Genomic DNA, 14,130 nt, shown 5'->3' with positions numbered 1-14,130 from the left:
CAATAAAGTCAGTTCAAGGACACGAGAAATGCCGGTGGCCCATACAATTTGAAGATGAAAGAAAGCTGAAGATGCAACATACATGTCACACCCATGGAGGCTGAGATTAGCCCAGTAATCACCAACGCTGAAGCAAACAGCTCCAGCCAAAGGAGGCCTTACAAAGGCAATCAAGTTTCTTTGGTAACTAATTAGGACCTCCTCCATAAAGCATCCCAGCTCCTCCAGGCTGTCCTAGAACTATAAAAAAGCTCTCGACTGTGGACTCTTCTAACCACTTCTCTGGACTCCATCTCCTTGGTGAACCAGGTAAGCCCAATTTGACTCAGTATCTTTCTAACCCTAGAGATACCACAGCAGTGGCTATTTTTCATTTCAGAATGATCCTTCCCTTTACTCACTCTAATTTTTATCAAGCGTCAGGGTGTCCTGCCATAAATATCTTGTGCCATTGTTATGTAGCAGGTGCTGGTGAGTTCACAATGTGAAACTGTATAGGGACTTTTGGAGCAATATGTGCAGTTAGGAAATATATTTCCTATGAACTGGAAAAAGGAATTAGGGCTTTTGCATCTTTTCAGTAACTTAAGACAGTCCCGTAGCTATTTTTCACTTAATTGGACTAGGAAGAAGTTTTTGCATCTTAGTCGAAAAACTAGTCTGACCTAGTCCAAGTTTTTTCATGTTAGTCCAAAAACAGTAGAGTGGTTTTCTACTTTACTCTCTCGATCAGCTGTTACTCCTAGAATCATAGAACACTAGAACTGGAAGGGACCTTGAACGGTCATCAAGTCCAGTCCCCTGCCCTCATGGCAGGACCCAGTACTGTCTAGACCATCCCTGATACACGTCTATCCAACCTGCTCTTAAATATCTCCAAAGATGGAGATTCTACAACCTCCCTAGGCAATTTATTCCAGTGTTTAACCACCCTGGCAGGTAGGAAGTTTTTCCTAATGTCCAACCTAAACGTTGGGATTGGTCCTGCCTTGGGCAGGGGGCTGGACTTGATGACTTTCTGAGGTCTCCTCCATGATTCTGTGATTCTAAACCTCCCTTGCTGCAGTTTAAGCCCATTGCTTCTTGTCCTATCCTCAGAGGCTAAGGAGAATAATTTTCCTCCCTCCTCCTTGTGACAACCTTTTAGATACCTGAAAACCGCTATCATGTCCCCTCTCTGTCTTCTCCTTTCTAAACTAAAGAAGCCCAGTTATTTCAGTCTTCCTTTATAGTTCACATGCTCTAGATCTTTAATCATTCTTGTTGCTCTTCCCTGGACCTTCTCCAACTGAGGCCTAATCAGTGCAGAGTAGAGCGGAAAAATGACTTTTCCTGTCTTGCTCACAACACTCCTGTTAATACAATATTCAATATTGAAAACACAGGACAGTATTAAATTGACAAGTGGTTTGATAGAGTGTAGTAATTCCTGTGTTTCTCTGGGCAAAAAGACCATGGAAGGTGTTCTTCATCAACTGGTGGAAATTAGCGACTCTGCACGGAAGTCAGGGGACCTGAAACTGTTTTATCCAGTGGAGGGAGTTATCCTTGGTGATTTGTTTGGCAGAACAAAAAGTCTGTTTATTCATCAGCAAGTTTTTGGGTGATTCCCAAAGTTTGGAAAACCAAAGAGCCATGCTGTGATGCTGAATTCAGCTGGTTGGCAGGCAGAGGTTAAATCCCAAAAATAAAACATGTGATTCCCATGATGCCAGCCATGTCTGATATGGACCCGGAATCCCAGGTGTCTATCACAGAAACAGTTACGTTTATTCCAGTCACTGTTTTTCAGACAAAGTCACTGAGAGAGGTTCCAAGTGGCCTGTTCGGGAGGAAGTTTAGTGCAAGTGGATAAGAGTTACGGAAAAGGAAATAGGAAGAAATACACGGCTATGAACATACGGACTGAGTCCCCTCCTGCTCTGTCTATTAGGCACCATGTAGAGACCACAGCAATAAAAACCCAGCTTTGAAACCTTTCTGCCATTGTCACTTGTAGCTTCCCTTCACTCTGCCCCCTGCTGTGTGTTCCAGGTTTACCTGCATCCCACCGAGATGGCTTTCTCCAGCCTGTGCTATCCAGAATGCGGGGTGGCCCGGCCCAGCCCCGTCTCTGGTACCTGCAATGAGCCGTGCGTTCGGCAGTGCCCTGACTCCGAAGTGGTGATCAGACCCTCCCCGGTTGCGGTGACCCTCCCTGGACCAGTTCTCAGCACCTTCCCTCAGCAGAGCGAAGTGGCAGCCGTAGGAGAACCTGTGGTGGGAGCCGGCTACGGGGGCTCCTTCGCTAACGGGGGATTGTACGGCTATGGAGGCCGTTACGGAGGGTTGTTCGGCTATGGGGGTTATGGTTATGGAGGCCGTTACGGTTACGGGGGCTACCCAGGCTTTTATGGTAATGGGGGATACTGTGGCTACCCAGGCTATTATGGTAATGGGGGATACTGTGGCTACCCAGGCTATTATGGGAATGGGGGATACTGCGGCTACCCAGGCTATTATGGGAATGGGGGATACTGCGGCTACCCAGGCTATTATGGCTACGGGGGAGTAGTCAGTTCCGGGGTGTCGTGCCACAGGTACCGCAGTGGAAGCTGTGCGCCTTGCTAAACCCAGCAGGCCCATCCGTGGCAGACCCAGGCAATGAACGGCCGGATACAGATTCCCCCCTGAGCTTTGGGGCTTGGCTTTCAGACGTGCTGGGCAAACCCGGCTCCAGCTGAGCTCAGTGGGAGCTGTGTGTGCTCAGCCCTGGGTCTGGGAGCCAGGCTGCATTGCTCCCCTCACGCTTCATGGCTCCTTCTGCTCCTGCTTTGCCAGCCCCGCGCTGAGTCTCCTCCTGGCCTGTGGGCTCCTTCTGAGTGACACGCAGGCTGCTCCCACCGACCCTGCCGGGTGACGGAAACGGGGGCCTGAGGAAACGCCTCAGTGACACCGATTGTCATTGTAAGTCCCTGTATGTGTAAGGAAAAGACGTTGCTGTCCAGGGGAACCAGGCCCATCATGTTCTACCCTTTCTGTCCACACGCACCTTTAGCGCCTCCTCTTTCCCTTTGCTATGGCAAATGTACCATGGAGACACTGCTCAGTCCCACGTTTGTGTTTTGCCTTGTCTCAGTTCCCACTCCCTGGTGTGACACAAAGAACTTAGCACAAAGAACATCTTGTCTGAAATGTGCCCCTTCGAGGCGGGTGACCAGCTGTAGCCCTTCTTGAAATACTTTTCTTGCTGCTCTGTAGAATCTCTCCCGGCACGTACCGTCAATTTCATGTGTATTAAAAATTCTGATGCATCATAATATGAGTCTTCTGGTTTTCCTTGTTCCACCAAATCCCCCCCGTCGAGCTGGCCACATCAGGAACTTCTCAAATTGCAAACTTTGAAGCCCTGCAGTGTTTGGGAGACCAGCCCATTTGGGGCTGCAGTTCCTCCTTGAATGGCCTGTTCTTTTCCTTTGAACTATATGCAATGATCAGTGGCTTGGGGAAGCATGTGGTATTATGCAAGGATCCTGACCACAAGAACATAAGAATGACCAGACTGGGTCAGATGAAAGAACCGTCTATCCCAGGGCATGTCTAGACTACATGGTTCCGTCGACAGAGCGATGTAGATTAGGGTTGTAGGCAAAGGGAAATGAAGCGGCAATTTAAATAATCGCTGCTTCATTTAAATTAAAGTGGCTGCCACGCTGTGCCGATCAGCTGTTTGGCAGCACAGCGCTGTAGCCTGGACACTCCACGGTCAACATAAAAGGCAGTTGTCGACCTCCCCGTTATGCCTCGTGGGATGAGGTTTACTGGTGTCCTGTCTGCCGAAAGTGGCCAATACCACGTGCTCCAGAGGGAGGGCACACAACACGTAATCTTCACATGATCTTTCTCCTGTCACCCATTTCCAGACCAACAGAGGCTCGGGACACCATTGCTACCCACCCTGGCTAATGGCTGATACCCTGTAGCATAGACATCCTAGCCTGTGCCCTATGTGACCACAACAAGCCTGCAAGTTGAGCCTCCCAGAAATCCTGGGACCAACCTGGGAGGGATGACGAGGACTCTGGAAGGTGGAAGGGGAGAGACCCTGAGATGGGGATTGCTCTGGGCAAAGGGAGTGCGAGCCGGGACTCAGATCCCGTGGGCAGTATATAAGCAAGGAAGGTTTCCCACAGTAGCAAGACCATTCCCCGCTCACAGAGAGGTTGCAGCAAACCAGCGTTGGGAATGCTCCCCCGTGCAGTGGGATGCGGTGGGATAGTTCTGATGGATCCCACATCCCACGGGTCAACGAGAGGAATGTTAGGTATTTAGACTGCTTGGCCTAGGCACTGACTCCTTGGGGGCTGCCCGGCTGGAGCTTCCACGGGGAAATATGACAGGATTCTCCTCACTCGTTGTCTGCCAAGTTCCCCCATCTCCTACACCACCTCTTGCCTGTCAACGTCCCCACTGACTAACTCCTCCGCTTCCCTCCCAGCTCCTCCTACCTGCCAAGAGCCATTTTTTCACAGCTTCAGGACACTCTGGGAAGAAGGGAGGGAAGGAGGGGAGGAGCAGGGATGAGACACAGTCGGAGGTGGAGGGGAAGAGGCAAGGTGGGGTCTTGGGAAAAGGGGTGGAGCTGGAGTGGTGCCTGGGTATGTCAAGGACCCTCCTGGCTAGAGGGAAACTTGGCGCCTGTGCCCCATAGAGCCAGGATGGCCTGTTTTAGCAGAGTCTCTCCCTGCAATGACTTAGTCCGGGTCCACACTGGCGGAGAAAATCGATGCAAGATACGCAACCCCAGCGATGTGAATGTAGCCGGAGTCAATGTATCTTGCACTGATGTTCTGGGGTGGCCCCATAGCCAGAGTGTGACGAGGTCAGGCCACAGGTGACCCCATGGGGGGACTTCCCAGGATGCTGACAAGGCCACTGCCACTCACCTTCCCACTCTCTGGGGCTTCTCACCACCAGCTCCCTGGTCTCCCCCAGCCAAGGACAGAGCTGAGATCAATACCCCGCCCCCCTGCTCTCCGAGGAGCAGTCCATTTGCCTGCTTGGCTACAGGGGTGCACTGTTGACCCACATCCAGCTTCTCGTCCCCTGTTACCCCCAGGTCCTTTTCTGCCAAACTCCTACTTAGCCAGTGGGTCCCCAGCCTGTAGCAGTGCTTCGGATTCTTCCATCCCAAGGGCAGGACTCTAATATCCAACCTAATGCCCTAATATCCAACCTAGACCTCCCCCACTGCAACTTGAGACCATTGCTCCTCGTTCTGCCATCCCTCACTACTGAGAACAGCCTCTCTCCATCCTCTTTGGATCCCCCCTTCAACAAGTTGAAGGCTGCTCTCAAATCCCCCCTCCCTCTTCTCTTCGGCAGACTAAATAAGCCCAAATCCCTCAGCCTCTCCTGGTCATGTGCTCCAGCCCCCTAATCATTCTCATTGCCCTCCGCTGGACCCTCTCCAATGCGTCCACATCCTTTCTATAGTGGGGGGGGAGGGCAGAACTGGACTCAATACTCCAGATGTGGCCTCACCAGAGCTGAATAAAGGGGAATACTCACTTCTCTAGATCTGCCAGCAATACTCCTCCTAATGCAACCTAATACACCATTCGCCTTCTTGGCTACAAGGGTGTCCTGTTGACTCATACCCAGCTTCTCATCCACTGTGTCAAAGTCAGACAGGACTCACAGATTTGTCAGACCGCTCTGTTTATTAGCAAAGCTGCTCTGCTAAATGCACCCAGAAAATGTGAGTACCATGCAAGGCTCAAACCCCTTAGATTTATACAGTTGAAAGAAAGCCAACTTAACAAGATTAAAAGGTGGCAAAACTTCACATAATTAGTATGAGACTAGTCAAGTATCTTCATTTCCACATCAAGCACACAGCAATCTCCTGTCCATATCTCCCTGGTTATCTCAATTACTTTCTGCATAACACGAGGGCTACGTCTACACTGGCATGATTTTCCGAAAATGCTTTTAACGGAAAACTTTTCCGTTAAAAGCATTTTCGGAAAAGCACGTCTAGATTGGCAGGATGCTTTTCCGCAAAAGCACTTTTTGCGGAAAAGCGTCCGTGGCCAATCTAGACGCGGTTTTCCGCAAAAAAGCCCCGATTTCCATTTTCACGATTGGGGCTTTTTTGCGGAAAACACTACTGTACTGTTTACACTGGCCTTCTTGTGCAAATGATTTGCGCAAGAGGGCTTTTGCCCAAACGGGAGCAGCACAGTATTTCCGCAAGAACACTGACGAACTTACACGAGATCGTCAGTGTTCTTGCGGAAATTCAAACGGCCAGTGTAGACAGCTGGCATGTTTTTCCGCCAAATCAGATGATTTTGCGGAAAACTTGCCAGTCTAGACACAGCCCTAATGTTTTCTTTTCCTCTTACCCCAGGTATATCTGGCAAGCACTCTGATTTGCATACTTACAAACAACATTAACATACTTTTCTCCTTCCTGTTCAGAGACAAACAGGATTCCTTCAACTTATTCAATTATTACAGCATAATTCATCTTTCTCTGACAATATAATTCTTTCTACTTTCACAGCTGTAACCCCAGGTCGTTTTCTGCTGAACTGCTACTTAGCCAGTTGTTTCCCAGCCTGTAATAATGCTTTGGTATTCTTCCATCCCAAGTGCAAGACTCTGCCCTAGTCCTTGTTAAACCTCATCAGATTTCTTTTGGCCTAATCCTCTAATCTGTCCAGGTCACTTTGGACCCTATCCCAGCCCTTCAACATATCTACCTCTCCCCCTGGCTTAGTGTCATCCGCAAATTTGCTGAGGGTGCAATCCATCCCCTCATCGAGATCATTAATAAAGATATTGAACAAAACCGGCCCTAGAACCGATCTTTGGGGCACTCCACATGAAAGCAACCACTAACCAAACAGCGAATTGTTGATCACTACCTACAATCTAGCCAGCTTTCTATCCACCTTACACTCCATTTATCCAATCGATATTTCCTTAACTTGCTGGCAAGAATATTGTGGGAGACCATATCAAAAGGCTTGCTAAAGTCAAGGTCTATCACATGCACCAACTTCTCCATGTCCACAGAGCCAGTTACTTCATCATCGAAGCTAAACAGGTTGGTCAGGCATTTCTTGCCCTTCGTGAATCCATGTTGACTGTTCCTGATCACTTTCCCCTCTTCCAAGTGCTTCAAAATGGATTCCTTGAGGATCCCCTCCATGATTTTTCTGGGGACTGGGGTAAGGCTGACTGGTCTGTAGTTCCCTGGATTGTCCTTCTTCCCTTTTTTAAAGATGATCATTACATTTGCCTTTTTCTAGTCATCCGGGACCTCTCCTGATCTCCACGACTTTTCAAAGATTAAGACCAAAGGCTCCGCAATGACATTTGCCAACTCCCTCGGTACCCTCAGATGCATTAAATCCAGACCCATGGCTTTGTGTATGTCCAACTTTTCTAAATAGTTCTTAAACTGTTCTTTCTCCACCGAGGGCTGCCCACCTCCTTCCCATATTGTGTTGACTAGTGCATTTGTCTGGGAGCTGACCTTGTCTGTGAAGACAGGCAAAGAAAGCATTGAGTACTTCAGCTTTTCCCACCTCATCTATCACTAGGTTACCTCCCTCATCCACAAAGGGCCCCACACCCTCTCTGATCACCATCTCATTGCTAACATACCTGTAGAAAACTTTCTTGTCCCCCTTCACATCCGCTGCTAGCCGCAATTCCAATTGTGCTTTGGTGTTCCTGATTACACCCCTGCATGCTCTAACTGTATTTATACTTCTCCCTGGTCATCTGTCCAAGTTTGCACTACGTCTAAGCCCCCGTTTTGTGTTTAAACTTGCCAAGGATTTCTCTGCTAAGCCAACTGGTCGCCTGCCACATTTGCTTTTCTTGCTGCGCATCGGGATGATTTGTTTCCATCATTATTATACTCATGGATAAGAAATTGTTGGGTGAAGAACCTACTCTGTACCTCACCTCATGAATCTAATTCATTATTAGTGGATTATTCTCTCCTATGAAAATCATAGAATCATAGGACTGGAAGGGACCTCGAGAGGTCATCGAGTCCAGTCCCCTGCCCTCATGGCAGGACCCAGCACTGTCTAGACCATCCCTGACAGACATTTATCTAACCTGCTCTTAAATATCTCCAGAGAAGGGGATTCCACAACCTCCCTGGGCAATTTATTCCAGTGTTTGACCACCCTGACAGTTAAGAACTTTTTCCTAATGTCCAACCTAAACCTCCCTTGCTGCAGTTTAAGCCCATTGCTTCTTGTCCTATTCCCAGAGGCCAAGATAAACAAGTTTTCTCCCTCCTCCTTATGACACCTTTTTAGATATCGGAAAACTGCTCTCATGTCCCCTCTCAGTCTTCTCTTTTCTAAACTAAACAAACCCAATTCTTTCAGCCTCCCTGATATCTCATGTTCTCTAGACCTTGAGTCATTCTTGTTGCTCTTCTCTGGACCTTCTCCAATTTCTCCACATCTTTCTTGAAATGCGGTGCCCAGAACTGAACACAATACTCCAATTGAGGTCTAACCAGCACAGAGTAGAGCGGAAGAATGACTTCTCGTGTCTTGCTCACAACACACCTGTTAATGCATCCCAGAATGATGTTTGCTTTCTTTGCAACAGCATCACACTGCTGACTCATAGTCAACTTGTGGTCCACTATCACCCCTAGATCCCTTTCTGCCGTACTCCTTCCCAGACAGTTGCTTCCCATTCTGTATGTATGAAACTGATTGTTCCTTCCTAAGTGGAGCACTTTGTTCATTATTAGTAGATTAGTGTCTTTATTAAACTTCATCCTATTTACCTCAGACCATTTCTCCAATTTGTCCAGGTCATTTTGAATTCTGACTCTATCTTCCAGATTAGTCGCAACCTCTCCCAGCTTGGTATCATCTGCAAGCATAATAAGCGTACTTTCTATGCCTATATCTAAATAGTTGACGAAGATATTGAAAAGAGCTGGTCCCAAAACAGACCCCTGCGGAACCCCACTTGTTATGCCTTTCCAGCAGGATTGTGAACCATTAATAACTACTCTCTGAGTACGGTTATCCAGCCAGTTATGCACCTACCTTATAGTAGTCCCATCTAAGTTGTATTTACCTAGTTTATTGATAAGAATATCATGCGAGACTGTATCAAACGCCTTACTAAAGTCTAGGTATACCACATCCACCGCTTCTCCCTTATCCACAAGACTCGTTATCCTATTAAAGAAAGCTATCAGATGGGTTTGACACGATTTGTTCTTTACAAATCCATGCTGGCTGTTCCCTATCAGCTTGCCACTTTCCAAGTGTTTACAGATGATTTCCTTAATTATTTGCTCCATTATCTTCCCTGGTACAGAAGTTAAACTAACTGGTCTGTAGTTTCCTTGGTTGTTCTTATTTCTCTTTTATAGATGGGCACCATATTTGCCCTTTTCCAGTCCTCTGGAATCTCTCCTGTCTTCCATGATTTTTCAAAGATCATAGCTAAAGGCTCAGATACCTCCTCTATCAGCTCCTTGAGTATCCTGGGATGCATTTCATCAGGACCTGGTGACTTGCTGACATCTAACTTTCCTAAGTGATTTTTAACTTGTTCTTTGTGTATCCTATCTTCTAAACTTACCCTCTCTCTGCTTGTATTCACTACGTTAGGCACGCCTCCAGACTTCTCGGTGAAGACCGAAACAAAGAAGTCATTGAGCATCTCCGCCATTTCCAAGTTTCCTGTTACTGCTTCTCCCTCCTCACTAAGCAGTGGGCCTACCCTGTCCTTGGTCTTCCTCTTGCTTCTAATGTATTTATAAAAAGTCTTCTTGTTTCCCTTCATTCCCGTAGCTAGTTTGAGCTCATTCTGTGCCTTTGCCTTTCTAATCTTGCCCCTGCATTCCTGTGCTGTTTGCCTATATTCATCCATGTAAAGTAGTTTACTCAGCATAGTCAAAGAAGCGGGGATTTAAATAATCCCCCCTTCATTAAAATAAAAATGGCCGCCGTGCAGTGCCAACTATCAGCTGATCCGGCACAGCGTGGCAGTCTAGACACGGCACGGTCGACAAGGGATGCCTTTGTTGACCGTTCCGGTATGCCTCGTGAAACAAGGCTTCCCTTGTCGACCGCACCGCATCTAGACTGCCACGCTGTGCCAGAACAGCTGATCATTACCGGAGCGGTCGACAAAGGCTTCCCTTGTCGACTGTTCCATGTCTAGACTGCTGCGCTGTGCCGGATCAGCTGATCGTCGGCACAGCGTGGCAGCCATTTTTATTTTAATGAAGCGGGGATTATTTAAATCCCCACTTCTTTGTCAATGCCGAGTAAACTACTTTACGTGGCTCCGTCGATAGAGCCATGTAGTCTAGATGTACCCCTAGGGAGTTCATCACATTTGTGGTTATGTTGTTTAAAAAAGTGTTTGGCGCTTGAATTCCATGTGGATATTACAGGACTACACTCCATGTACTGATGGAAAAGATGAAAATGGACATCCCTGTCATTTCTGAGGGGAAGAATTACCCTCATTCTTAAAGAAGACACAGTTCAAATGGATCAGAGGAATAGCCAGCTTTTCATTGCTGAGGCTTAGATCCAAAGGCACAAACATTTTTACAAGGCTGTAAAAAGTCCGAGATAATTGTTGGGATTAGAGGCCTTTGGGCTGAGTCAGAGAGTCGCTTTGCCCAAAATGGAGGCCAAGGTCTCTGGTGTCATTCCCTTAATCAGGTCATGCTTAAAGGTCTCATTTTCATTCTAACGTGATTCCCAAATTGGTATTTCTAATGGATGTCACGGGGTAGAACGGCCCCGTCCAGGTGCCATCTGCTGCAGGGAGCCCTGACTCTGACATGGGGATCTGACTCTCGCTGATTGGGGTCACCCTCTCGGGACCAATTCTCAATGATTTGCTTCATCTGCGCCGAGTGGGACCACAATAGCCCCTGTGGTCAGAGCTGGTTTCTGAGGCTTATTTGTGTTGGGTGGGATGGAAAATGAAGGTACTCTGTCTAGATGAAAATTAATGTGGTTGATTCACTTTCAAAGAGTCTAGGAACCTTTAAATCTAAGCAAGACCCTTCTGCTCCCTTCCCTGGACATGGCACCCACTGCTGCAGACGGCCTAGAATTCTTCCTGCCACATGCCCTGCGGTTGGTCAGTCGTTATGTCAAATCCCATCCCACGGCCATCACCTCATTCTCCAGAAATGGGTCATTTTCATCTCTCCTGGCTCTCTTGCTGGGCTCACTCAGCTGCTTTGTCTTACAAGACCTCAGGTTCTGGGCTGTGCATGGACGGAGAGATGGTTTCTGGGAGAGGAGAGGTTCCACGTCTAATTCGATCACGTTCTGTAAACGAGCTCTGCTTCCTTTCCCACTCCGCCCTCCCACCCCATCACCCATGAGCAAATCCGCTCTAGGCTACCCTTTGAGACACCCTTCTGGCCCCTTGTGGAGGTTCAACGTTAGGTCCAGTTTTACTCACAATGGAGTAAGCTTCTCCCCAGGACACAGGGCCATCCGAAAGGCCCATGTTCCTCTTAACTCCCTGCTAGGACCCACTTGCAAAGTAAAAAGCCCGACTAAACTTCTCTATCGGCATCGTACTGCCAAAGAGCAAATTTCAGACTCAAGATCCTGACAAGAAACAGTCTGGAGGCAATGGAATAATTCCCATGGATTGCAGTGGGATTTGGATATGAGCGATTAGGGTGAAAATGCATGAAAATGCATTTTCCATCCTCATAGGTTAGAATGAACTGCCCAGAGCCTCTAAGCACAACTAATGTGAATTGGAAGAACCCAATGGAATTCCTTTCACGAAACCCAGCTGTGCTACTCGTGCCGCTCAGAAGCACCTTGACATTCATCCTCATTGCAGCACCAATAAAGTCACTGCAAGGACAGGAGAAATGCTGCTGGCCCGTACAATCTGAAGATGAAAGGAAGCTGAAGATGCAACGTGCATGTCACACCCGCCGATGCTGAGATTAGTCCAATAATCCCCAACGCTGAGGGAATCAGCTCCATCCAGGAGGACCTACGAAAGCAATTAAGGTTGTTTGGTAACTAATTAGGACCTCCCCCACAAGCATCCTCCAGGCTGTCCAAGGAGCTGTATAAAAGAGATCTCAACTCAGGGCTCCTCTAAACACTTCTCTGGACTTCATCTCCTCAGTGAACCAGGTAAGTCCGATTCGACTCAATCTCTTTCTAACTCCAGAGATATCACAGAAGGGGCTATTCTCATGTAAAAGAAAATCTTGCATGGACTCGCTAGGATTTTTATCTGGGATCTGGCTGTTCTATATTGATCTCATACTGTTACCCAGTTGCAAGAGATGGTGGATGCACCCTTTGAAACTAAGGGAGGGACATTCAGAAGAACATATGTAATTGGCAAGCATGGAAGTCAGGGGACCTGAGTCCATTTCACCCCATCTGTGATGTCCTTAGTGATTTCTTAGGAGAACATAGGGATAAAATCCCCTCTCCTCTCTCTTGAGCCCCATGTACAGCCCACTGCAATAGTAACCAAGCTTTGAAACCTTTCTTCCATTGTCACTCGAACTTTCTCTTCACTCTGCCCCCTGCTGTGTGTTCCAGGTTCACCTGCATCCCACCGAGATGGCTTTCTCCAGCCTGTGCTATCCAGAATGCGGGGTGGCCCGGCCCAGCCCCGTCTCTGGTACCTGCAACGAGCCGTGCGTTCGGCAGTGCCCTGACTCCGAAGTGGTGATCAGACCCTCCCCGGTTGTGGTGACCCTCCCTGGACCAGTTCTCAGCACCTTCCCTCAGCAGAGCGAAGTGGCAGCCGTAGGAGAACCTGTGGTGGGAGCCGGCTACGGGGGCTCCTTCGCTAACGGGGGATTGTACGGCTATGGAGGCCGTTACGGAGGGTTGTTCGGTTATGGGGGTTATGGTTATGGAGGCCGTTACGGTTTTGGGAGATACCCAGGCTTTTATGGGAATGGGGGATACTGCGGCTACCCCGGCTTTTATGGTAATGGAGGGTTCTGGGGCTACCCAGGTCGTTATGCTCACGGGGGATACTGCGGCTACCCAGGCTATTATGGTAACTGGGGGTACTGCGGTTACCCGGGATATTATGGTGGATTATGCGGTGGATACGGGGGATATGGCCGCAGGTACCTTGGTGGATACTGTGGGCCTTGCTAAACCCAGAAGGACCATCCGTGGCAGACCCAGGCAATGAACGGCCGGATACAGATTCCCCCCTGAGCTTTGGGGCTTGGCTTTCAGACGTGCTGGGCAAACCCGGCTCCAGCTGAGCTCAGTGGGAGCTGTGTGTGCTCAGTCCCTGGGTCTGGGAGCCAGGCTGCATTGCTCCCCTCACGCTTCATGGCTCCTTCTGCTCCTGCTTTGCCAGCCCCGCGCTGAGTCTCCTCCTGGCCTGTGGGCTCCTTCTGAGTGACACGCAGGCTGCTCCCACCGACCCCTCCGGGTGACAGAAACAGGGGCTTGAAACAGGTGTCAGTTACTTTTTGCCCCTTTAAGGCCCTTTAGTGGTGGGGAAAGAGATCTGGCTCCCAAGGAAAATTCAGCCCTGTGGGTTTTATTCTTTGTAGCCATGCGTAGCTTTAGCCCTTCGCTTTGGCCTTTCTGGTGGCAGATGGACAACAGAGAAGCTGCGTAGTTCCGTGGTTCTGTGTTGCTTTGTCTCACTTCCCACCAACGGTGGGAAAAACATGGAACTGGAAATGGTTGCAAAGAGGACTCTTTTGTCACCCTCTGCGGCTGCAACAAAGCCAAAAGAACATCTGGTCTGAAACGTGCCCCAGGAAGGCAGGAGATCGGTTGCAAACCACCTTAGAATGAGGGTCCAACATTGTCTCTACTCTGTCAAATTTCATTCTGTAACTGTACACTGCCAATTTCATGCACATTAAAACTCTGCTGCATCCTCACATTGGTTGTCCAGTTCTCTGTGGTCCTCCCTCCTGGCTTAAATTTTTTGCTGGATGAAATTACTCTCTTTGGAGCAAGCAGCACCGGGCATTTATCATGTTCCAATTTTCAAAGCTCTGGACTGACAGGTGTGTCCGGCCCTTGGAGAAACTGGGAGCTTTTTGCCGGCCCTTAGCTCCGGGCTGGAGTTCTTCCTAGTGTTCCC

General features: G+C 48.6%; 2 protein-coding genes across 2 annotated transcripts; both read left to right on the top strand.

The window, feature by feature from the left end:
- The first annotated feature begins 225 nt into the window (after positions 1–225).
- LOC149525525 (uncharacterized) lies at positions 226–3,285 on the top strand. Its single transcript, XM_089777866.1, has 2 exons — positions 226–309; positions 2,035–3,285. The coding sequence occupies exon 2, from the start codon at positions 2,056–2,058 to the stop codon at positions 2,608–2,610; it is 555 nt and encodes a 184-aa protein (XP_089633992.1). The 5' UTR covers positions 226–309; positions 2,035–2,055; the 3' UTR covers positions 2,611–3,285.
- Positions 3,286–12,154: 8,869 nt separating this feature from the next.
- LOC149525524 (uncharacterized) lies at positions 12,155–13,907 on the top strand. The gene is made up of 2 exons (XM_089775985.1): positions 12,155–12,182; positions 12,603–13,907. The coding sequence occupies exon 2, from the start codon at positions 12,624–12,626 to the stop codon at positions 13,173–13,175; it is 552 nt and encodes a 183-aa protein (XP_089632111.1). The 5' UTR covers positions 12,155–12,182; positions 12,603–12,623; the 3' UTR covers positions 13,176–13,907.
- The last annotated feature ends 223 nt before the right edge of the window (positions 13,908–14,130 follow it).

This window comes from Pelodiscus sinensis, chromosome 1 (assembly GCF_052426305.1).
Source record: "Pelodiscus sinensis isolate ZL-2025 chromosome 1, ASM5242630v1, whole genome shotgun sequence".
Taxonomy (NCBI): domain Eukaryota; kingdom Metazoa; phylum Chordata; order Testudines; family Trionychidae; genus Pelodiscus; species Pelodiscus sinensis.
This window is presented reverse-complemented; position numbering and strand designations above follow the sequence as displayed.